The sequence below is a fragment of the Micrasema longulum genome, unplaced genomic scaffold (assembly GCF_059751315.1).
Source record: "Micrasema longulum isolate JH-2025_06_02 unplaced genomic scaffold, ASM5975131v1 h1tg000133l, whole genome shotgun sequence".
In the NCBI taxonomy this organism is placed as follows: domain Eukaryota; kingdom Metazoa; phylum Arthropoda; class Insecta; order Trichoptera; family Brachycentridae; genus Micrasema; species Micrasema longulum.
The window spans coordinates 678954-706050 of record NW_028277339.1 but is presented as its reverse complement, the minus strand read 5'-3'; the positions used below and the strand labels follow the sequence as shown (position 1 = coordinate 706050).

The window sequence follows — 27097 nt, the reverse complement described above, 5'->3', positions numbered from 1 at the left end:
TATAAACAAAATAAATAAATACAAGCAGATTAGTAAAAAAAAAAAGATTTTCATCGGAATTTAGATGCTCAATAAGTTTTTCTGGGTTGTTGATACTTTTTACGAGGTTTTGAATAATGTTCATATTTATAATTTACAAAAGGTTGATGCACTTGTACCTGTATAATGAATAATATAATATTATTTTTGTGGGTATTTAATTTACTTTATTTACTTAGGATTTGTACTACGTCGCAGTCATTGGAATATGCAGCTTTTCTACCCTAGATCTGTGTCATTTCAAAGAATACGCTTTTCTATAATTTATTGTAGGGTACCAGGATGATTTTAATCGCATCCCATTATTTTTGTTATAGTATCAGGTGTTTGTAAATCTCGATCGCTTCATACTTATCTAGTTTGGATTCTCTCCGGTATTATTTAGATGCTCAGTTCGAAGAAAAGCTAAAGCCCAGTTTCTATCGGATGTTAGAAAATATTACTAACTCTTAACATATTACAACAGAGATTAAGAACATTTAAGAGAAGGTAATATAGAAATCTAGGCATCTATAGGGCTTATGACCTGTCAATGGCTGGTTTAAGTGGCCACTTTACACACTGTGTAACATTCATCATTTTGCCCATATTTGAACATCTATATTCCTTCAATTCTTTCATCTGTTGATGTTTGTGAAATTAAAGAGCTGAAACCTTTATTTATGCGGGTGAAATTTATAGAATTGAATTATATCACCTACATACTAGGCAACGCCTGAAAATGTAATTTTTTCAATTTCTATACTTCTTCATGAACCAGGTGAATTTATCAATAATATTTTGAGTTTGTCCAAATTTCTGTAGGCAAGGACTGGATTCAACTCCCTGGGGAGCTGTTTATATTAACATATTACAATAATATTATAATTACATTAATATATAACTCTATAAAAATATCTGCCAATTTCGATCAATTTGTTGTTAGAACTCTTTCAAATAAGGAAAATTAAGGCTCCGTGGCGCGCAAATGCCATGGACTTCAGATCAAAAGCCTATATTCAAACTCCATTTTACCATAACTTATTTCAACCATTCCCATTTTTTACCCAATACAAATAGTAGAAATCCAAAAGTGTGTTAGTATTTCTTTCACGTCGTAACGGAGGGCCTGATCGACGTGATTTTTTACATAGAGATAGCCGGAGAGCTGAAAAGTGTCATTGGCTACTTTTCGTTCCGAAAAATAAATCTTACTCCCTATGAGCAAAAATGAAAAAATATTAATACAGGACGGTAAATAACGGATCATCGTATTTTTTGCAAAGCGATAGTTAAGAGGACCAGAAATCGATACGAGCTCCTTTTTTTTTATCAACAAATTATTATTGTTATACAAAAAAGATAATTAATGAAATAATTTCTTTCTAATACCACGTAAACGAAGCCGCGGGTAAAAGCTAGTGCCTAAACAATAGAAATTAATTTTGTTATTTTAACTATTGCATTTATTTTTTAAAAAGATACAAAATTTTATCTCTTCAGACCCGTTATAAAATATGAATATAAAAAAAATAATAAAAAATAAAATTAACCTTGAATATTACTAAATTATTTTCAATATGTTTTGCGCGTGTGTACCAATATTTTATAATGCCATCGAAAAAAATCAACAGGGAAATATCACGTACTACGAATACCGATAAAAATATATGAAATAGATTTAGAAAAATCAAATGTATTATCAAGATCAATATGGATATTGTGGAGAAATGTTTTACTAAATTACTTTAAAAAATAAATTATTTATTAAAAATCTATGTCCCTACAAAACCGCGATATGTTTGGCGTTGTCGATTGACAAAATTTGTGACGATGCTCTATTTGAATTTAAACGGTCACCAACAAAATTAAAATTTACCCGAATCACCGAACCGAATTAGGGGCGTGGCCTTTGCAATGAACGTTTCAGCGGGAATTTAATGTTATAAATTGAAAAATATTTTTGATGCCAATGATAAGTAAAAAAAATCATTCATTTGCTTGACATTTTTTTAAGACCGTTCTTAATTTAAAATTGTAAAAATAAAAGCCACAGTTACCTATTATGATTTCATAGCATTTTAAATTTTCATTCCTGTCTTTGTCGATTTGTTTGAAATTCCCTAAAAATACTAACGAGAGTCATTTACCGAAAAGAATGTTAAACACCAAACTACAAAGGGTCCCAGTAAAAAACAGTTTTACAGAATCTGACGTTACCAGCCTGACTTCGGACTGTTTCAAAGAGTGAAAAATCATTAAGCCTCCTGGCTATTTGGAGTAAAAATATTGTTCCAAATGACCAAAAGAAGAGAGTCTTTGCGACTAATGAGCAATGAAAACCAATTCCGATTCAATAAAATGGTCGATCAGAGAACAAGTATCCAAAAAATATATTTATTACTTTTTGCGTTAATTTTTCATTTGTATTTTTAACTGGGCCTTTTATCATCGTTCCCTTTCCGCATCTAATGGTGCATAAAGCATTCACACCTACCGCAGCGTATCTTGGTATTTTTGTCAAGGTGAAGCAATGATTTTGATTATAAAATATTTCAGTGAATAAACCCATAAATATTTTAAATTAATATTTCGTATTCACCGTAGCGGGAATTTAATCCGAAACCTTTTGCATGACAGGAAAACGTGTTAACAACCAGACCACGAGACGCAAATGCGCTTTTTAGACAGGTTAATTTTAATGAGCAGTTTTACTATTAAACTTCTTAATCATTCCATGTCCGCTCCCTAGTTGGAGCATATGGTGTCCACAAATAGTCTCCAGGCATCTTTGTCAGCTGCCAGCTCTTGTACATCTTCGCAAGTAAGGTTCACGTCCTGTAGTTCTGGTGTAAACTGCCGACAAACAGTCAGCATTGGATGTTTACATCGTCGAAAACCTGATTCCTTGTAAAGTAGGCTAACGTGCTTAAGCCTAAGGGTCCAGCCGTATTGCCTCCGCTTAATGACAGTTGTCACCGGAGCTTGCCATTAGCTCTATGTATTAAGTATTAAAATTATGAATTACATAACATATCTCGTTAATATACGAAGGCTACATGATACAAAGGATGGGCGTCAATTTCTAACATACTTGAACTAGAAAAAAAAATGCATTAAGTTAAATAGTGGAAATAAAGCGATAAATTTACGTTGATGAAAACCACGTAAGATGATATTAAATAGTATAAATGTATTGCAATAGAGAGAAAAAACATTTTCGAGAAGGACATATGGAAGTCTAAGCATTTATAGGGCTTATGACCTGCATAAATTACGTACCTTACAGTTTAGGCAATATAAGACAGATTACAATAGTGTTGTGACAGTATTTTTTCTTTCGATTTCCGATAACTATTTTGAATATTTTTTGGTCAAATGGGGTAAATAGAAACGGGTTTATATATTCATTAGTGAATAACTTAATATTAAAGAATACAAAAAAGTAATTTTAATTGTTTTATTTGATAATTTAACAAGAATACATGAATCAAGGTAAATCAAATAAAACAAAATAAAAATACATAATATGATTCCCACAGTAATTACAGTACGGCAAAGATAGTGATAGAAATAGCTTTATGCTTTACAATTATAATAAAAATAATTACCGTTTTTTTAAGATTAACTCGGAATTGTTATCTTTTAACATACTGAGTATGGACCACATAATAATAATTGCGAGTGAAATAGTGCTTTTTACGGCATGTTGTGGATAACACGATGAAAATGTGACTTGTATAATCCGCGCTCACGCCGCTGGTCACCATAAACAAGAATAATAAAAACATTTTTTTGGAAATCGAAAGTTACTAATTCGTAAACATGTCTCGTTTTTAGTGACCAAAGTTTAACTATTTTAAATTGGCGCATAAATAACTTTAACGCCAAAATTATCGACAATTAATTTTAATTAATCGTAAAACGAACCCCCTAAAATGAACACGCACAATAAAATTCGATATTCAATAAAACTTCGATATGATAACTTTATATAATTGGTACACATATTATTTACGTTTTTATTTTTTGTGTAACATAACTTTAAATTTGTTTTTTACTAATTATACTATATTATTTATGTTTAAGTAACATGTATTCTTGGCACATATATATACTTTATGTTTGTATGATAACGATTATTAATTTCTTACATTTGAGAAGCTGGGCATTTACATTTAAGTAGTTTTAGTGTGTTTTGTTCTTATTATATTAGTAAAGAACTACTTATACTTTAAAAGATAAAAAATATCCATCTTAGAACAGGCTGAGCCATTTTAGATGGACACTATCTTAAACAGAGAACACTCCGTTTTCATTTTCTATTCACAAGTTTTATATAGATTCCCGGTTATTAAATATGTTTACTTATTTTATGCAATAATATTTTTTTAAATAATTGAAATATTGTCGATCGATAGTGAAGTTTTCCGGTGGTACGTCACTGTTGCAGTGACTCAACGATAAAGTACGGCTTTTATTTATTAACTGTCAATATTTACAGAACTTCATGAGCGTGCAAACGTCAAGAGTCTCTTCTTTTTTTTCTTTTCTTAAATTGCCTGCAGAATAGTGTACCCGTGTTATTATTGTACATGTTAGTGAAGGTGTTTATAACGATCTTCTCATACTGGGGAGACCCGTGTTGAGGTTTTTTTTCTAATGAACACACGTTGTAATAAGTTATTTAGATTAGTCATTAAAAACCGACCAAAAAAAAATGAACTAAAACAATTAGAAATATTGTTTTTCTAAATCGTAAAGCTCCACCATATTTTTTACTTACATCTGTTGTTTTATATTAAAGTAGGTAGAAGGGATGAAATACCACAATATTGTTTATTTTTGTACAAACCTCGCCAAATATATATTATGCATGTACGCCGACTATTCTGACTTTTAAAAGTAATCATATTTTTTTTATATACAACGGCTTATGCTTTCAACAAAATTTAAAGTTAATTGATTTAAAAGTGCGATATACTTGTGTATATAAACAAAATGATTTAAACAAATAGAAATACTCGTACATCAAAATTAATAAATTTGATCATAAACACTTAAACGCATCACTTTAGCCTACGTAACATAATAACTACAGATAAAAATTAAAAGGGTGATTATTAGGAGGAGTATTGGGGTGACAAAGGCAACGTATTATAATGTATTCCTTTATATTAAAGGTAATCAGTGCCAGAGACAGTAATTCACGTATTTGATAATAACAGATTGGTAAAGAAACGCTGAAAAAGTATCGGTTTTTATGTTTTTCATTTATTTATTTTTGCACAACAACAGGCGTTGAAGCCTAATTACAGTAGTGAATTACAGCACAGTACATTGGGGCTTGAGAACACTCACATTTTATTAGAATAATGATATGTCATTTATGTTAAAACCATTAATTAATTAATTAATTTATGTTGGTAAATATTAGTAAATAACCACTTCAAACGGTTTCGAGACGTACCCGTCTCTTCATCAGGATACTTACATGCAAAAACTAAGATATACATTCACCTTCATCGTACTAAACCTATTATTATAAAAATTTAAAAAAATCACCAGGAAAGTGATAGGGGGTGCAATCACAACCGCGTCGAACATGTACAAAAATTAGGTTAGTAATATTCAGTGGTATGTTGGAGAATTAGAGGGATAGGGGTTTGGGAAGGGGAGAGGCTAGGAGGTTGAAATTTATACGATTGATTAGTTTTCAAATAAAAAAAGTGAGCCATATTGAAAAGATATTTTATTATTAGGAGAATGTTATTTTTTTCACCTTTTTTAATGTGAAACACCTACATGTTATTTAATTAAAGTCTTTAGTATTTAAATGTAAAATTTTATCTCCTGTATACTTATTAAAATCCTGATTTGAATTTATGCGATTTTTAGCTTTATATTAGGACTAGGTTTTTAATTTTATTGACTAGGACGAACTTAACTTCTGCATATCAGGTCAAAACTTTGTAACTTCCATTAATGTTACGAAGCTGATTATTTTATGCGTGAAAGTATAATTTTTAAAAACAAGTCCTGAAAAAACTTTCCAAAAATTAAAAACTGACACGGTCGAAAATTTTCAAAACCTCATTAAAAAAATCATAATTCGAAAACTACGCAAAATCGCGAAACATACATGGGGATGATTCGGATACCCCTCAATATGAGGCACCTGCATTTTACCTTTGGACGTCACTTTTCTGGCCACTTTGTGCATATGTGGAGCTACCCACTATACACATAAGCGCAGCGCGATATATGTATGTATTTCGGTCTAGTGGGGGTCTTGCTTAGCTCCCGAAAATAAAAGTCATGTTCAGCGGTCTACGCCAGTACTAACGGAGCCCTCCTGCTCCCAACTTCTAAAAATAAACCTTTGCACAGAAGCGACGTCCAAAAAAGAAACCTTTATGTAAAATGGTCATAAAGATTAAAACCATTAACATATTATTCAAGTATTCTCACGAAGCAGTTTTGCGCAACGTTAGTTTTGTAAAGTCATCTGTTACGAAAAATAAATTCAAGAGTATTTCGGCAAAGTCTGGCTTGAAAAAAATATCCGTTTGGCGAACAAGATCCTTAACGCAGATCCATAAATCCCAAAATAAATAACATTATCTTTTCACAACCTACATCCCCTATTTAACAAGATCATTCTCTTTTCTTCCCGTGTCGTAATACCGTGATATATATCAGGTAACCTAGATAACTAACTCCATGGTTGGACAATTTATCTTACAATAATAAGCTATTTGAAAAATTCGAAAAAAAACACTAATTTAAATTTATTGCAATAAGAAAGGGAAAAACATTTTCAAAAGGAGGATATGGATGTCTTTAAAGGGCTTATGACTTGTCATTGGCTGGCTTAGGTGGCTGCTTTTAATACTGTGTAATATTTACTTGACTTTTATGATTCAAATGATTTCTATTTAAATTTATTTCAACAGAGAGGGAAAATGTTTTTGAGAAGGGAATATGGAAGTCTAGGCATTTACAGGGCTTATGACCTGTCATTGGCTGGTTTAAATGGCAACTTAACACACTGTGTAACATTCACCATTCTGCCCATGTTTGAACATCCACATTTCCTCAACTCTTCCATCTGTTGACTTTTGTGAAGTAAAGTAAGTTCCTTTGTGTTCTTTTGTTCTTTTGTGAAGTAAAGTAAGTTCCATATTCCCTTCTCAAAAACATTTTCTCTCTCTGTTGAAATAAATTTAAATATGAATAACTCCCTAGGAAGAGTTATGCAAATTAAAAAAGTTAAATTAAAATCGTGACATATGAAATTGAAAATTTTAAATGAGTAACTCGTTTATTGACAATAAAATATGGCCTTTTTGTATGAGTGAAACGGTACTTTCACTTTTAACTTTTGTGAAGTAGAAGAGTTGAAACCTTTATAAATGCGGGAGAAATTCATCTGGCTGAATTATTTCACCTACTACAACCTACCTGAAAAAACTTCGCCCTAGAATTCCTATCTCAGAAATGTTTTTCCCATCTCTTGCAATCGATTTCAATCTGAATAACTTTATACGGAGTGAAATCCTACCTGGTCAACAAACATCTTGAAATTTGGCCAATAAATGAGTTTTTTCTGATTTTTCCAAATCAAATGTAACGCCAGTGTTTCCGTTTCCAGAGTTAACAGTGCCCAACACGAGGCTCGTTGGAAGAACGTCCAAAACGAGATTTTGACCACTGGAACATACGACCTTACTGAGACAGAGCTGGCCTATGGAGCCAAGCTTGCGTGGAGAAACGCTCCGCGTTGTATCGGCAGAATTCAGTGGTCGAAATTGCAGGTATGCAGCACAAATTTACTTAAAATAATTATCATTAAAAAATATAAAAATTTACATAGTTAAAAAACCATTCATTATTAAGTAAAACGGTAATCACTATTATATTTTGAGTTTGCAGAAAATTTTTGTAGACAAGGACTGGATTGAACTCCCCGGGGAGCTATTTATATTAACATGTTACAACCATGATGAAGAACATTTTAGAGAAGGTAATATAGACGTCCAGGCATCGACAGGGCTTATGACCTGTCATTGGCTGGTTTAAGTGGCCACTTTACACACTGTGTAAAATTCACCATTCTGCCCATATTTGAACATCTATATTCCTTTTATTCTATCATCTGTTGATGTTTGTGAAGTTAAAAAGCTAAAACATTTATTTATGCGGGTGACATTCATCTTATTGAATTATTTCACCTACATACTAGGCAACGCCTAAAAAAATTTTTTTTTTAATTATATAGTACTTCTATATTGTTGATAAATTCACCTGGTCCATGAAAAAGTTGTATCCAATTTTATAAAAGTACCCAATTTTATCTGCCGTCTTCAAACTTACGATATAAAAATATGAAAACTATTATTTTTAAATGCAAAAGGTACAGACACGGAATATTTCATTCTAATATTCTTTCTTTAAAAAAAACACATCTGTTTTGTTTGTGGGGTGCGAAAAACGGGACAAAGAAACGTAAATTATTAGGAATTGTTTTATAATATTTGTAACTCTACATATTTCAACGGAAATGACGAAAATTTTAGAGAAAGGCATATGGAAGTCCAGATCTGTCATTGACCGGTTTGAGTGCCCACTTTAGACATTGTCTAACATTTACCATTCTGCCTATATTTTAAACATCTGTTTTATTTCAGTTGTTAGATTTTTGTGATATATTAAGATAAACAGTGATGTAAATGTTGATGATCAATGATCATAAATAATGTTAGAATAAGTATAGATGTAAATATTCTGGTATTCTGTAAATATATTGTATTAGACCAGTGGTTTTGAACCTTTTTGAAGTCAGAGAGCACTTTTGATCGCAAGGAGAACTCGCGGTACAAAAAAACTAATGGTTCAAAAAACACACAGAGATAACTTTTATTAAAAATAAAACTGATTATGCTATTGCAGACAAGTTAAAAAGTACATTAATTTAAAAAATACATAAAAACATAAATATTTCAATGAAACTCTTTTCTAATGTGACACCTGAACTTGCCAGCCTTTTTTCAGCGATATTAGGTCTAATATTTTAAAAAAGTTCAGCAATATTAGGTCTAATATTTGATCTAGCTACTTTCATTTCTTCATCCAAATTGCTAAGTCTTTCGCGTTTCTTCGTTTTACTTTGATGTATGTCGAGAAACCTAGCCCTCACAAAAATGGTTGAAAATTGTAGTAAAATTTTCAGTGCCCGTGTGGAGAGAGCTGGGTCTTGAACAAAAATCCAAAATTCATCCAAAGTTATTTCTGAGAATTTTATTTTTAGAGTACGATCTGTTGATAAAACAATTTTCTGAGCAGTGTTTTTATTTAACGAAGGAAACATACCTACTATTTTTTTCTAAAATGCGATTTTTCCAAAAATTTACTTTTTTCCGAAAGGCTGTCAATTTGTCAGTGAATATCCATTAAGATTTTTTTCCTTAAATGCTGGCATTGACACAATTCAAGTAATCAAAAATTTCGACTAAATATGCCATTTTAGCACACCAAAGCAGCGTAAAAGGGCGCGACATACAGCTTTGAATTCTTACGCTTCTTTTTACTCCACTACGTGTTTTTCACGGCAACGTTGATGCTCATAACGCGATAACGCTCATTTTTACAACATAATTTGAACCTATCGTTTTATGAAGCATCATATCTATTTGGTTGAACCTTTTTAACACCCTTTCGAAAGACGATCTTGTTCGCAAGTTTATTATGTTCTGTCAGAACATCGAAGCAACGCGAAGAAAATGTAAACACCGTACGAAATTTAACGGTACAACACGTTCGGTTTTGTACAAATTTTTCTATTTTTTTATTTTTTTTTACTATGGTTTTTATATTCTTAATTAAACATCGATAGTAAGACGGCAATGATGTTTTTTATGTGTGTTTTTATGAGCAGTTTTTTTGGTTTTTTAGTTTTCAAAAACTTAATTTAATTTAATTTTGATCAAAAAGTGAAACTAAAATATTTTATATAAAGTTTATATTTGAAGCACTAACTTTGTGGTTATTCATTATAAAAAAATAAATAACACAACTTTGTTTTTAGCCACTAATTTTTATTTTTCACTGACCGGTTTCTTTGCTTTGAAACCGGTCGGTGAAAAATAAAAATTAGTGGTCAAAAACATTTTTTTTTTTTTTTTTTAATATTTTAGTTTGAGGATTAAAGCCTTGAAATTGAGCCTTACATCTGCACACCTGAAAATTCCTAAAAATTACAGATGGTCTCTTTTGCCACCTGACTACCGACATATTTTTAAAAGATAAATTTTTAGCACCCTTAGCAGACTGCATAGGTTAGTCAAACAATTTAAACTAACCGAGCTTTTGGTTTAGCGCAGCGTATCGTCGTGATTAGCTCGCTACAGTTGCATTGTGTTCTCTGAATATTTAGTATTCCGAATGGACAGTTCGGTTGCAACTAGTGGCGGGAAATAATGCTACCACAATATTGGGAAAAGTAAAACAATAGAACCCGAACAATGGACGAGCTAATGGAGCCGTTTCGGATGATTCTAGAAGCATATTCTGTGACACGACACACACCAGTATCTAATGTATTACGCTGTGGAAAATTCGTAACTGATTATTCGCGTATTCTGTTTTTTTATTTATTTATTGTGTTTCATCATTCTGAGCCCTGTAAAAAACAGTTTTATTCTGCACATATCTTTTGAAGAGCTTATTTTGGACCGTGCGGGGATTCGCTTAAATCAAGAAAAACTACTTGCAAAATCCAACAGGATGTTTTCACCAGTTCAAAAACCATATTACATCATAATATGTAATAAGAAAATATGAAAAGTTATGGTTACTTATTACCAAAGAGCTTCCGAAGCTCAAATAATACGCTTCTCCAAAGCAACCGTAGGGTTGATCTGCTTATCCCTATTAACGGTTTGGCTAGCAACGTTGATGACATCAAAATATCATTATTTTTGTTGATTCGCAGTGTGGTTTTTTGGTTAAATTTTTTTATGTTTCTTCTTTATACAATATCGTCGGTGATTCTGTAATACCACGCAACCAGTTCTTTATTTCAATAATGTTTTACTAAAATAAATTAGTCAAAAGAACTGCGAGCCGTTGGGTATAAAATTATTGATATGGTTACTCTAAATAATTATATTTTTCTGATACTCCAGTAGTATTTTTCATTGATTAAAATCGTGAGTAAAACATTAACATAACGCTTTTCAGGATTCTCTGCCACAAAAAAACAATTGACAGTTACGCAGTATTACCGACTATATATTGATTACTGTTGTTTTTGTTTATATGGTAATCCTAAGCTCTGCAATATCCAGTCTCTTTATTTAAATAAACGTTCATTATTATTATTATGCATTTTATATTTTTTTTAAAGATTTACAACCCAATGACCTTGCAATCAATGCTTATTACAATTACTATAGAGAGTACGCGCTTTAAAATTAAAAAAATGAGAGTTTTAGGTGTATTAAAAAAAATATATATTACGTGTAAATAAAAATTTCAGGGTTTGGTTGTATGGCTAATATGAGGCATTTCTGCTATGTCGGCTGTAACATTACGTCTTTGTTGCATGAGGAATCTTAAGATATTCCTTAGAGAGTTACGAATTCTTAGTCATTCGGCATCTTGCTTATAATTTAATATTACGCCACGTAAAAGAGGTATCAACCTTCGTATAAACTAATCCGGCCTACCCTTTGCCGGCTTTGGCTTCGTATATAGAATTTAAATACCCACGTTGGCAAAATACATCTACCCACTGGAAAAAATATACACCCTTTTACGTACACATTTGTGTATGATTTGTGATTTTACTCAGCACCTTATATTTTATAAAGCCATTCATGTGCATTGATAAATATTTCAATCAAACAAACTATTACGTTGTTCCCCCGTATGAATGGATAAAGAGGATAAAGCGCCACACAACTCAGTATTTGCACACAGACCTCGCTTTTTCTACATTGATTCGTTAGGGTCTCAGTCCATTGATTGATTACACATACACGCGCTAAATCATTTCCCCTGAAATAAAGGTCTACGATCGATAAAGAAATCCATAATTTTATATTGAATACAATGTAACATATTCTGCAAGGCTCACAGTATTTCACACAAAACGCCCTTCTACACAAGAGTGACGTTTTTTAGTACACTAACTTTGTTCTTACCATGGAGACATGAAAAATAATGAAACGCGGCCTATAAAGAGACAACAGGGCGTGATAACGTCAGTCAGCCCGAATAGTCAGTCCAAGCAAGTCAGACCAAAGAGTCAGCCCAGCCAAGTTGGCTCAACGCAGTCAATCAGTTCCAGCATGTAGCTCAAGTCCAATCAGTTCAAGTCCTCATCGTTGTTATGCTCGCGCCCCATAACAAAGTGCCACTGATTCGACATGGAATAAACACGCATCAAACATCAACCTCTTCGGTCCACCCCCAAACAGGAGAAGATCACCAACACACACAAAAATCCTACAGATGGACAGAGGACTGGTCTACTCCATTAAAGTATACAACTAACTTTCATTGTCCATAAGGACCATTAGTAAGTACTATCACTAAAAAATTGCTATGAATAAAGGAGGTGGGTTGCTAACGGATTGAGTTTATCCGGCCAAATAGGTAGAAAAATGGTTTTATTTATAATGTTTTTGTTTGTAATTTTTATATGATTTTATTATGTTTAATAAGGCATGTATCAAATATTTCTCTCGGCACGGCACATCCCAGCGAGGGAACATTTTCTTTGATTTCTTAAAAAATAATACGAACATTGTAAATGAATAAATAAATAAATGTATCGTCTCATGCACGCACACTGATTATAACGACTTATAAACATGTCCATCCTCAAGTATTTGTTGGATTTGGTCATGCTCTATCTTTCTAGGTCTTCTATTCATCATCCGTAAATATTCGCATAGTTAATGCTGTTCCTTTATTGACCATTTGCTCTACACGTCTAAACCAAAATCATTCTCAATTTTGTCTCAGCCGTGCATACCAACTATTTACAAAAGAAATAAAGAAATCAAAGCATTTAAAGGTTTGGTTTAATACCATTCCTTCCTATGTTTGAACATATATATTTCTTCAATTCTTCCATCTGTTGATTTTAAATTGAAAAAAGAACTGGCATCTTTATCAACGACGTAAACCGGCCAATAACGAGTCAGGGTTTTGAAAGTGCCTAAACTTGTCAAATTGTTAGCCAAAACACAAGTCGATTAGTCGGTCTCGAGATAGTGTTGTTAACTCAGTGTGGTTAACTTCGTGTTATTCCGGATTCGATATAATATATTTTTGTATAAATATTTTTGATAATATATTTTTGTTCTGAACTGAAAAAAGACAGAATTCAAAATAAATTATTAATGCTTATTAATTTATTGAGTCCGGACCTCAGACCTTACCACCACAGTGTGCAGCGACAGATATCGCCTTGTCAGTCGCGATACTCAAATCATTTCTGGACACCACAGCAAATGACGATCATCCTAAACCTCTCCACAGCCGCAGTTTGTGTCAGTTTCCTCCAAAAAACCCCATCTCTATTGATTATATTTTCACAAAGTCACCCCTACCCTCAGTCTGTTGTCAAACTGAGGGCCGTGTTTGTGCTTTTGGATGGCATTATCCAGAGCCTATCGCCCTTGTTCTTCTCTCCACAGATCCTCTCTGTGTTTTTCTGCAGAAGTCTCCAAGTCAGTTGTGACTTTGAGGAAACTTTTTCTTGATTCCAGTCTCGGAGGAGCCATTCGGTGATCGTAAAGGGGATGTCTAGAGTCATGTATCTGTTTGTGTCTCTCGGTGTCTGGTGCTAAATTTGATTTATTTATTGATAATCAAACGTTTCTTAACATTAATTTTTAGACTGTTTTTAGAAAGTTCGTTTGCTTTTTTATTAATTTTTTTATTTAAAAAAAAATCTTTGTCAAACAACAAATCGTTGTCATCAAATTATTATGAACGTTTTGACATCCCATTTACAATTAAACCTTTAATTTTAAAATACAAACGAGATTTCCGAATTATGTTCAAGTCTCGCTTATAAATTAATAATCAAGGAAACTTTCTTACGGGGAAACTTAATTCAATAAATAATGACCGTTATTATACATTTGATTAAGAATATCGAAGGGCTTCTTATACTCACTCGTAAGTGAAAATAAAGCGTAATATTCGGTGTTAAGATAAGTTTCTTTTGTTTTATTTTCAAATTAAAGAATTAGCACCAAAAGTTTAAAAAAAATCGAGAAAATTTTACGTCATTCATAAAAAAAAATCTGCTCTACAAGATATTGTGTTTGCTTTTACGTTACACATATTGTATTATTTGATAAAACGCATTCAAAATAGATTGTCAAGTAGACAAAAGTGAGCATTTTCAACATCTCTTTCTTTCATTTGAAAAAAAAAAACGGAATGAACTTATGTTAACAACTAATAGTATTTGCTGAGATGATTTATTCACGCACGGGGATTCCGGGCTTAATTTCAAATGACATTGTCATTCTAAAATGGATTTCTCATTTTGTTTATTGCAATCGAAAAGAAAACATTTTTAGTAAAGTAATATGGAAGTCTAGGCATTTACAGGACTCATGACATGTTACTGGCTGGTTTCTGTGATCTTTTCACTTAAGATTCTTAAAAAAATGTTATCAGCGGCCTTTAGTGGGGTAAAAAAGCTGAAATCTATGTATTTCTTATGTGGGTGAGATTCTACTGAATAATATCACTGACTAAAAAACGCCTGAAAATATTAATAATATTGTATACGTTTAACGCCAATTGGTTTAGTAAACCATATTTTCAGTATGTCTAAATTTTTCCAAACAAGTTCTGAATTTTACTCTAAAGATGGATGGAATGAAAGATGCATTTTTAAGGCTTTATACCTGTTATTGGTTGGTTTAAGGAATCACTTTACGTTTGAAAATATTTACTATTCCACCTGTGTTCAAATATCTACTATATATGTTTTATTGTTAATCTGCTGCATATTTAATTTTAGTTTGAGTGTTCATTTCGTACGATCTCTTGATCTTACTTTCCATGAAGATTTTACAGAAAATTTAAAGAAAGCAAGGGAAAAAAGCCAAACAACATTGTATCAAAGTCCCTTTGATGTTGCTTAAGTCTTTAAAATGCTAATTGTCAAAAGTATGGACACTTCAAATGATTATTCATTTAGAAAGTTTAATAAGTTTTTGCTTAGCCTCGCAGTTTCATTACAAATCGCATTAATAATTCAATTTATTTTATTTTATATTACAAAAAACATTATTATGTTATAATTTGTTAACATACAATAATTTGAAATAATAATTATTTAAAAATTTAATTTTTAAACAATTTATGTATTATTTTAATTACAAACATATTTATTTAGTTCTTAATGTAAAATCTGTTCTTTAATTTTTTAATAAATATTTTTTTCCCAATGTAAGCAATATATTATGAGTTGCCGTCGCCACTATTTGAATACAATGAAAACCATGTTTCTTTGTTTTTGAGATTTCGATTAAATATTTTTACCATACAAAATAGCATATATCTGTCATTTGAACGACGACATTATTGTTGGCAGAAAATTAGCCTTTAACACTCCTGGCTACCGTACTCGTCACATATCAAACTATTTACTCCAACAGCACCATCAGTTCGTACAAACTATGCCCAGAACTCTCTCTCTGTGCGCTGGCTAGAAAGTATAATTCAAGTTTTCATTCTATTGATTCTTTTGATTGTAATAAAATGACTTTAAAAATGCAATCTCTTACATTAATACTTAATGCTGGTCTTAAGGTCTTTGTTGATATTTCACATTGTTTATGTTCGTTTACGTACTCTACTCTACTTAAGATTTATTCTAAAAATGTCTTTTAATTTTATATTGTTTACAAATACAAACGTATGCACTCTAGTATTTCAAGAAAAAATTTAATCTTATTTACATATACACACACCCTCCCTTTCACACCCTAATACATATCTTCATATACACACACATACCCACCCTCACTCACCCTCTCTCTCACGCACATACCAAATCATATTATATATCTAATTGTTTATATATAATATATTTTTGTGGATATCTGTTATTGTTTTCATTATATGTTTTTTCGTTTGTGGATGTATTTTTACAGGTTTACCGGTAATTTACAAGCTAAGCATACTAAAAAGTATTAATTATGTTGGGAGGTCAGACTGCTCAGTGGAAAGATGCAAATACCCTTTGAGGCTCCCAGGTCGATGCATGAAGCCATTTTATATGATATAAAGGTTTATTGTACACAATGAAAAAATACATAGTACTGGCGAGCGGGTAGAAGGAATCATATAGATAGGATTTATTTTAGGTTCTTATTGGAGTTTTTTTATAGTTGATCAACAAAAAAATATCATTAATTTGTTCGATACTTAGCTTTATTCTAAATTATTTTTATACAACTATAGTACAAAAGTTTATTAAAAAATACTTCAGCGACATGCAGCAGATATTTTCATTATGATTGAAATATCAATACCGACTGGCCAATTCTTTTTAGAATGAATAATGCCAAAAACAGCCACTTCAAATGCCACATGTCTTATGTAATACATAATATGTCAACGGTAACATATCAAAGAAAAATAGACCTTTGGAAATAATGTTCGAAATACTAGTTTCCAAATAGAGAATCTTCAATTAATGTTTGTTATCTGCAAGCTTTTTTTAGTAATAAAAAACCACGACTGGGTTTAAGACGTAAAATAAAGTGTGATTTTTTTCTATAAAGGAATAACCTAAGGTAATCGGTTAGTTCCATCGTTCACTAAGAACGAGCTAGGCGCTGGGTGCACTTTATAGTAACATTTTTTTTTGGTAGAAAGACATAAGCGATGGTGGTGATTTACAAAACATAACAATTATTTTATTTATTTTCCCATGAACATAGTTACCATAACTCATTATTATCTAAAGTACTGTTTAACTGTGCATTATCGCTTATTTTGACGATTCGCCCCTGGTTTGAAAGCGTTCTGTGAAAATACTTTTATTGTGAAATTAACTGATTTCGTAAGAAAGACTTTGTATTCAAACAATCGAAACACTATTCAAAACGTTGCGTTGTTAGAATTTTAGAAACTATAAATTCTTCAAGTTGAATATAAAATAAGTATTATGAATAAAAATTTGGGTATTTATATATCAAGGCTGTTATATTACAAAATGACTGGAATGATAAAATACTCAATGATCAATGGTAAAGTAATTTCATTTAATTACATGTATTAATTATGTTGCATGTTTTTATCTGGTTCCTTATTCGAAAGCAGAGGTCTGGGAGGAAACTTTTTTTCATGAAATTTCGCTGTACCTAAAAAACTCATATCAGTTTTGCCTAATAGAATTATAAGATTCAATCCATTTATTTATTTACGATTTAAACAGTAAAATAAAAAAAACACTTTAAGTAGACAGTAATAATAAAGTTGACTCTTTTAACCTACTCTCCAAAATTCTCTATCGTTCTTGCTCTAACTAAAATGCTTTTTTTCTACTATAGATATATTTTACATGCCCCTTAATTTATTTAAAAAAAAATTAAGATACCTTATTTCTGGCTGCGATACGATCCCACTTACTATTTAATGATGCTCACACTTACACACACCTGAACATTTACTCCTACTCTAAAACCCATAACACACATCTACACTTATTCTCATACAAATACACATAAACACATCCTTTTGTTGTAACACAATTTAATGATATGTTTGATTCTTATTTAGAAACTTTGCTGGTCTGTCTTTAAACTGTTTTTTTAATGTTACTATATCATTGTCGACTGTTTGTTTCTTAAAAATAAATAAATGTAAAATAACCAAAATATCTTATGATTTTATTTCTCGAGTGACTTATTTTACAATTTGAATTTCTTTTCTAATTAGTTTTAAGAGTTTATTTTTCTTCTCATTGATAGTTTTATCTTGATCTCTGGTATTATATTATACAATCAAATAAGCTTATCTTAAGAATTTACGATTGTCATGTCCATATATTTTTTTAAATTATTTTTTATATGGGAGTTGTAGCAGCATTTACCTTGTTTAAAATGAACAAGGTTCATATTTCAAAATTGAATTTTGTTTCCTGGCTATCTTTATCCGAGTAGTGTAGGCAGGAAGGGTATTTTGGCTGTGGACCTTTATAAGGACTTTTCCGCATTCGCTTAATGAAGAGAAAACCAGAGAAAACTCATTCAAGAGAAGCAAGACTATTAAAAGACATCAGTAAACAACCATTTTACTCAAAGAGATCGCGGCATATTATATCTTAATAGAATAAATTGTCCTTATTATCTGCACTGTTAAAACCATCTAAGATACAACCCCCTATGATAAGCCATCAAGGCGTATAACGGAATCGATGTGCACAGATACTCAGCATCGTTTTTGCGTCGCCCCTCGAGTTTATATCTTCCGACGCTTAAAAAGGAGCGATGAATCAGTAAATGAGAACATCGTGGGGGGTTTCATCATCACGTGGTCAGCTGCTGATTTCGGAATGTTTGAATTCTCCAAGCCACTGAAGGGTGGATTCATCCACCGTTGTCCGAGCGATGGCGCGATATGCTAAGACCACTATAAGTGCTGCAAATATAAAATATTATTTTATCTTTATATTCATGTTTATTGTTATATTTATGTTAATTGTTATGTTTTTATTTATATTTATTTTTATGATTATGTTTATAATTATGTTCATGTACATATGGTAGAATTGGCTCTGCACTATATATCCATTTTACTGGAATAAAAATAAAATAATACTAATAATAAAACAGTGCAGGGCCGCGATTGCAAAAGCTGGCTTCATCGGTACACATCGAGACGGTATAAAGTCACATCGATATTTATGTACAAAAATGTGTTTATATCAAAATTCAATAACTCTTTGTCGGTAACCTGTAATTGAACACGTTTAAAAAAATTGGATACATATTCTATTTTTTGTACAAAAACATAATTTTATATCGTAGATAAAATTGAAGATACATTTTAATTTCTCATTAGAATACAGGCCCTGAGCCTCGATTATGATTGTAAGATAAAATTTATTTCAATTTGTTGCAAAAGCGAGGAAAAAAACATTTGCGAAAAGGGAATATGGGAGTTTAGGCATTTACAGAGCTTATGATCTGTCATTAGCTGGTTTAAGTGGACACTTTACACACTTTGTAACATTCATCATTATGCCTTTGTTTGAACATATTTCAATATGAACGACTCCTTAGGGAGAAAATCCAGCCAGTCTTTAAGCATTTGGACATACATAAAACATTGTTGGATAAAATTTATCTTCAATTTTATCCACAAAGTAAAATTAAGTTATCTGAATGAAAAATAGGATACTCAAATGTTCAAAAAAATAATTTCTAAACATGTTCAATTACCGGTAACTGAAAAAGATACTTTGAATTTTCATACAGATATACACACTTTCGTACATAAATTGAACGTTCCTATGTAGAAATCAGCCAGTCCATAATTTCGAAAAAATGAGACATTTATGTTATTGGGTGCAATAAGTAAGGTCAATTCTATATTCTGCTCGAAACAGCCAGACCGCAATACACAAAAAAAAACTGTATTAATCACCTTCTGAAAATGATGTCAATCACAAAAATGGCATTTTTGAATTTTGCAGAAAACACCCACAGCACTAGAAAAATCTTATGGTACTCAAAAATCATTGAAACTAGTCAAATACATAGTAAGATTCTTGTTTGTAATATAAAAAAAACTCATTTGTTAAAGTCAATTGTTTATTATTTGTCAAAATCAAAATCATTCCAAAAAGTTGTGTAGACATGACTATTCACTCTTTTTACAGAAATGCTATTATTTCAGTTTCACAGTTCTATGGCTGGCTGATTTCTGCATAGCTAAGTTCAATTGATTGATATATATTTATTTTTTTTATAAGAAAAGAAATATTTGCGTTCTTATGATTTACCCAAATATTTAATTTTGAGGGCCATTTTCAACGAGTTGTAAATAACTTTATATTAGAAAATGGAATCAAGTTGGGGTAGAGTGGGATTCGAACCACGGACCTTTGGTCTGTGAGTCCGAGACACTAGCCACGGGACCACAACCCGATTTATTAGTTTCTACCGTCTCGGTACATACCGATGCAGATAGTCGTTCATAATCGCGGCTTTAGTAGCTTATGAACCCGCCATGGCTGATGAGGAATTATTTGAGTTCAAAGCTCATGTGTTGCTTTTTCCTGAAATAAACGGATTTTTTTTTGGCAAAACTAAAAAATGGGAGCTGTCCTTTTAAACCTCGCTTTCCAATACTTTTCACCCGCTCTTTCGTTACATAGCATTTTGCAGTGTCCTTTTACCCGTTAATTCCGCAGTGTCCTTTTACCCATGTACATACATATGATACATATGCATTGAAAATGAACCTTCTAAAAATAAATAAAAAAATTATAATCAAGTTATACTTTAGACCTTTTTATGTGTGTATGTGCGGCAAATATGATAAAATAAATAAAAAGGATGACTTTGTTCAAATCATTTCATGATTAAAAACTGGTTAAGGATTGGAGATCGTTTTTATAAAAAAAAAACTGTAAAATAATTAAATTTATGTTGTGTTACCTAATAAGAATATTCTAGGATTACATCCTATGTAATTATTTTTATTTACGATCCTTAAACCCCAATTAAAAAGACAAATATGATAAAATGCTAGCAATTCCCATAGCTAATTGATAAACGTAATCGAATAAAGAGAAACATGTTATTTTAATATTCGATGGATTTTTCAAACCGATTTTTTTAGAGACTTGTTTAATCCTGTTAACCTGGATGAATAGATATTCAAAAAAACACAAAATCAGTTCACTCCCGTAATTAAAAAGCAAGAAGTCTAATTTTTTACTTTTGGTATCCGTCTTTATTTTTTTTGCTTAGGTTGGTGGTCGGCATTAGACAGAAAAGTTCATTTCTTTATATTAAACGTAGGTTTCTGGCTGGCTCGTTAGTTTTTGAGTAAATTTCCATCACTCGTCTTAATTTTATATAAGGCATGTATGAACATATTTTACTAAATTAAACTAATTTGATTGAATAAAGATGTACTGTAAGATAAACATAATTTGTTAATTTAATCAAATTGCTCGTATTACACCAATTTTGTCGATCAATTATCAGTTTGAGATCCAGGGTTTCTTAACAATATATGTCAAATAATTTCTATATATATTATCAATAAATATTTTTTATAAAAACAAATATTTTCAAATAATGCATGCACACTGCATACAGATAACAAAATATTGTTTAGATCCAGATAACAACGTTCCACGAGCCGGATATAGCTCGCAGGCCAGGGGTTGCCCCATGTGACCGAAACGAATGGTTAGAGGGGGATAGAAGAAAAATAAAAATATGTGAAAAATCAATTAAGGGTATTGGAAACAAAAATGGCGGCCTTTTTTTTTTGTTTTGTTTATAATTTCATTTTATAGTTTACCAACTTTATTTTTATAAAAATCATGAGTTGAGTTTCAAATGTAGTTTAAAATCATACTTCTAATGGTTTGAAAATAGTGTTTCGAAGCAAACATAGCATTAAACATCAGCCATTTTATTCGACCAATGACAGGCTTGAGATTCAAATTTTCAAAATAGCCGTGCCACACAAATATTGAAAAAAATAAAAATATTCATGTTTCTATTAAAGCTAATTTATTAGTGTCTTAAAGTTTAAGTTTCGTGAAAATAACATTTCTAACATGATTTCTCTTTGGCATTAGTGTGGCAGTTTTTGTTATTTTTCTCGAAAACACGAAAAGGGGAGTTTGCTATATTTGCTTTTAATGCCCTCAATTATTCGATAAGTTATTATTAGATAAGTTAGGCAGCTAACGTTATTTTTTGAATCTCCTGGCAGTGACAATTATTATTACAATTCACCAATACCTAGACTACACCGGCTAGGTAACGAGTATGGTGAAGTTGATATATTTTGTCTGTCTTTATATAAATATAGGTTAAGTATTCAAAAGGTTATAAATTAATTTGTGTAAAATTTCTTAATATTTTTCTTTATTTACTTTTTTTTTCTCATGTATCTCTATAATAATGTATAAACTCATATGTATGTATATGTATGCGTATATGTTTTCATTTGTAAATTTTTAAATATTTTTCTATGTACCATATACCTATGTTGGTACATTTCCTGATTTTTACTTATTATCGTATTTTTTAGCTTTTCTTATGTTATCTTTAATTTTGACTAAATTTACACACTTATGTTTCACTGCTGCACTTAAATGTAATTTCTAAAATATGTAAAAGCCCATTGGGCGTGTAAATTAATAAATAAAGTGTTTTTAATCGGTAATTTTAATTAATGCTTAACGGTTATAATATATAATTATCATAACTAACACGAAACTGACAACACGGTTTTGATGCCTTTCAAACACTAAATAAATTATGTTACCAACCTATTATCAATGCTTAAAAAAATGTGATACATTCGATTATTTTATGAAAATTTTTATTCGATAATTTTAACCGATTATTTGCTTCACTAGTTGTTATCTGAGTCTTCGGTGCTAACGGCTTTAAGACATAATTACCAAAATTCTTGGATGTTTTATTAAGTGGGAAATGAAGCGACAAAAACAGCGCGAATTTTCCTCAGAATTAAATCAACACTTTTTGTGTAATTCTTGGACCAGATAGAAGGGAATTAAATTAGATTCCGTAGTTCAACAAGCAATTAAAATCACTTCAAGTGACATACCTACCTTAAACAGCTAACCAAACAAGTGAACTTAACCCTTAAAAGCTGTCTGTTCGCAACCACAGCCAAACAACTGTTTACTTTGATAAACCCCTTTTCCCACGCTAAAGGTTTCCTCTAAACTTTAAAGCTGAAATTTACCGCTAAACAAAATCAAAAGACGTTTGCTAGGTATTTATTTATTTATTATACAGTATATACGACCTTAACCAATTACACGAGTTATATAAAGAAACATATATGAAAACTTTGGGTTTCATTCTTAGAACCATGAAGGATTTTAAATCAGTTGAAATAATGTGTGATGTATAACTGGAGAGCGAATTGGCGATTACGAAAGTAAGTCAAAAGTGATGGTATTTGAAAAGGGAAGTGAGGTTACTGACTGCATAATAAATGTAAACAACAAATGTCTTGAACAAGTAGAAAAATTTGTGTATCTGGAAAGCATGTTTTCAAGAGATGGAAGAGTAGAAAAAGATGTTAAAAGGAGAGTGAATGCGGGCAGCAAAGTGAACGGAGCACTAAGCACATTAATTTCTAATAAAAAATATGTCTATCGAAGCTAAACTGGCAGTGTAAAACGGAGTTTTAGTCCTAACACTTATGTATGGAAGTGAAACATGGAACTGGCAATCGAAGGATGAAAGCCGAGTGAACGCGGTTGAAATGCGAACTCTTAGACGAATGTGTGGGAAATCAATGTATGACAGGGTTACGAATGATGAAATCAGGCGAGAGTGTAAATCTGAGTCAAATATAATTGATAAGAAAAAAAAGGATCTCTGAGATGGTTTGGTCACGTAGAACGAATGGACGACAAAATAATGGTAAAACAAGCATATATGGCGAAAACGAACGGTAACGTGAGACGAGGACGACCAAGGAAGACGTGACATAATCAGATAAACCAAAATCTAAAGTCTGGTCATGTCAAAAGCAGACAGAACCGAAGGGCATGTATGACAAGATGTATGAATGTGGAAGAAGCTAGGAATATATGCCAGGATAGACGTGTGTGACGGTTCATTCTCTCTGCCAACCCCTACAGGGAAATGGTAGTAATGGCGTAATGGTATTAGTAGTAGTAAATAATGAAACTCTTGTATATATCCTTGATTAGAAGCCAATTAGAGTACAACTCTAATATATGGATCCTTTCATATAAAGTTCACATAAATAATGATGAAAGAGTCCAACGAAATTTTTAAAGATTCATTAATTTAAAACTGCATATTTCCATAGAAGAAATATTCCTATAATATACATATATATTCCTAAATGTCTTTGTTAATTATTTTTAATATACCTACTTTTAAGGATCACAAGACAATAACTGTCCTAATATTTTTATAAAAAATCATTAATTCTAATTTCGATTGTTGCGAACTCCTGGATTGAATAAATATTAATATAGCAGCACGAAGAATTAGAATTTTTTTTTTGTATATCTAACTAACTCATTATATTGCTATATTTTATATTGTAAAAGGATATATATATTTTATATTGGAAAAGGATTGTGCCGTAAAATAAAAAATAAAAAATAAATTACAAGAAAATGATTCATACAACTATCAACAATATTTTGAGTTTGTCTAAATTTTTGTAAAAAGGACTGGATTCAACTCCCCGGGGAGCTGTTTATATGAACATATTACAACAGAGATGAAGAACATTTAAGAGAAGGTGTAATATGTTAATATAAAACTATGTTGAAAAGACAAACGAGGGCCATAAAACAGTGGTACATAATATATTCAAAAACATGATCTAAATATAAGATTAAGAGATAAGCCATGCCAATTCATCTTCATCTCACACTGTGTTAATGGCGAAGAGATCTACGAAAAGCGGTAAGATTTATAAGATTTTATAAATAGCAATTTTTGACTTCTGGCGACACGGTAGGACGCTAGGAACATGAAAATAAATAATTCACAATAGAGCTAGGACATCTATTATAGCATTAAGTAGATAATGATATATACAAATAGAGAATATAGTCCCAAGATTCTGGCCTTTTTAAGCCCCAAAAACCCCGGGATTATACTTGGTTAATCTCGGAATTGCCGGGATTGTCACCAACAAGTTATGTTTACATTCCGTCTTAAATGACCTCATTTGGATTGTATTAAGGGCACTTTATTACGATAAAAAAACCAACCGTATCAACCTGAGATACGATAAAAAAAACCTACAGAGGTACAGTGGCACATACAGCCTTCATTATATTGTTATCGTAGAAGGGACTTCCCCGCGCAGAATACTTCTATGCAGGAATTACCTTGTTATGTTATTTTTGTTTGTATCTTTGATACGATGTTCTGTTACTACTAATTAATTAGCTCATAAAAAAATGATTAAAAATAATTAGGTAAGTTTTTTTTCATTCGAGCCAAATATACCAGACGGGCGTTTACCGGGATAATCCCGGGATCACAAGATAACTCATCAAAAATCCCGCAACCCCGGGGTTAGTGAAGATGCTTGGGATTGTATTATTTATACGCAACATAAAAAGAAAAAAACAAAGAGCAAAATTTGTAAATGCAACGATTGTGGTCCCGTGGTAGTACCGCGGTCACTTGTTTAAAAGGCTGAGGTTCAAATCCTACTTTACCAAACTTTTATAAGAAATACGGAGAACATTTAAAAAAGGGATCGTGAAAATTAGGCATTGACAGATCTAATGACCCATTAACACACGTTTATTTTTGTGTGTTTCAGTTCTTAAACTTCATTAAAATCAACAGATGGAAGGCCTGAAGAAATATGGGTGTTTGAACAGAGCCAAAATGGTAAATGATGAATGAATGAAACCAGCCAATTAAAATTTTATTTATTCATATATATATACATAACAAAATGGAATATCTTATTTCATACATATGGAAATATAATAAAGTAAAATTCGTAATATATAAAAATAACACATAAGTCTACATAATATCCAGAGAATAATATGTTCAAACAGTAAGAGAATCTTGTAACAAAAAACTACCTCAGACACGTGGAAAATGTCAATGTCCAAAGTAATATGGTTCAACATAGAGATAGCTCTTCTAACAGGCATAACCGTTGACAGTTTTGTCCTGTATATTGGAATATGAAACAGTCTATGCTGACGCTGTCTAGTCATAAGCCCTGTAAGTTCCCTTCACTAAAATGTTCTCTATACCTGTTGCAATTTGTTAATCTTGGTGACGCCCGAGGGGGCGAAATCCAGTATATTGTCTGCAATCATTTGGACAAACTCAAAATGTTGTACAAATACGGAGTATTACGGGCGTTTTATACGGAGAGACAAGCACGAAATAATCCGTATCATCTTTCGGCAGAGATCTGTGGCCTTATGTTGTAACTAATTTGTTTCGTAAATTTATCGAGAGGGAAGCAAAATATGGTTTTGATTGCGTTAGAATGAGATGAATATATAGCGAACGAACGAACTTACGAAACGAAATCGTGACATAATAAACGTACTTAATCGAACGGTCTTTATGGGAGTATTGGAACTAAAATCATGTATTGTCCATTTCCGTTAGAGGGAAGAGGATTCGGCTACCAGTGCACTAACGAATAGGGGCTGGGAGGCGTGTACCGGCCGGGGGCCGGGCTGGGTTGCTCCTCCATGGCCGCAATTTTGTGGTTAATAGCTCTTGACTAGGATGATGCCAGATTTTGAATAGATTGGCGCCAACTTCTTCTCATGAATAGGGTGATTCTGGAAATAGATTGAACTTATGAACTACGATTTTCTCTTGGGTCCGAAAGGTTTTATTTTTAATAGATGTCTGAATTAGGGTGTCTTCAAAATTACAAAATGCCGTTAAAAAGCTGCCTTGAATGAATATACTTTTATATAATTGCTAGTGGAGTAGCAACGGCTCTAGTTTGCCCGATAGGAATTGTTTCTCTCGGTATAATAACAAGCTAATGAACTAACATACCCTATCATCCTCGAAATTGGGAAAAAAAATATTGTCGGCAATAGACAAATTCACTGTATATACTGAAGTGCACCGGCGTTGATAGAGCATTAAAAGCAGTAAATGTGAGTTTTAAAAACTGCGAATCTTATATACATATTTTATTGATGTTATTTACCGTTAATAAAGTATGTTTTGCCTCAAGATCTGATGGAAACAACGCCCAAGCGTCGAGTAATCGCTATTGTCATAAGGTCCTGTCCGCGCGCGTTCAC

General features: G+C 31.7%; 1 protein-coding gene across 3 annotated transcripts in view; it reads left to right on the top strand.

Annotated features, from left to right (window-relative positions):
• Positions 1-27097, top strand: part of Nos (Nitric oxide synthase) — a 436979-nt gene that overhangs the window by 255139 nt on the left and 154743 nt on the right. For all 3 annotated transcript variants that reach the window (XM_088241938.1, XM_088241932.1, XM_088241947.1), the window contains one exon: positions 7673-7835. In XM_088241938.1, coding sequence (XP_088098064.1) covers positions 7673-7835 — 163 coding nt within the window. The remainder of the gene's footprint in view (positions 1-7672; positions 7836-27097) is intronic.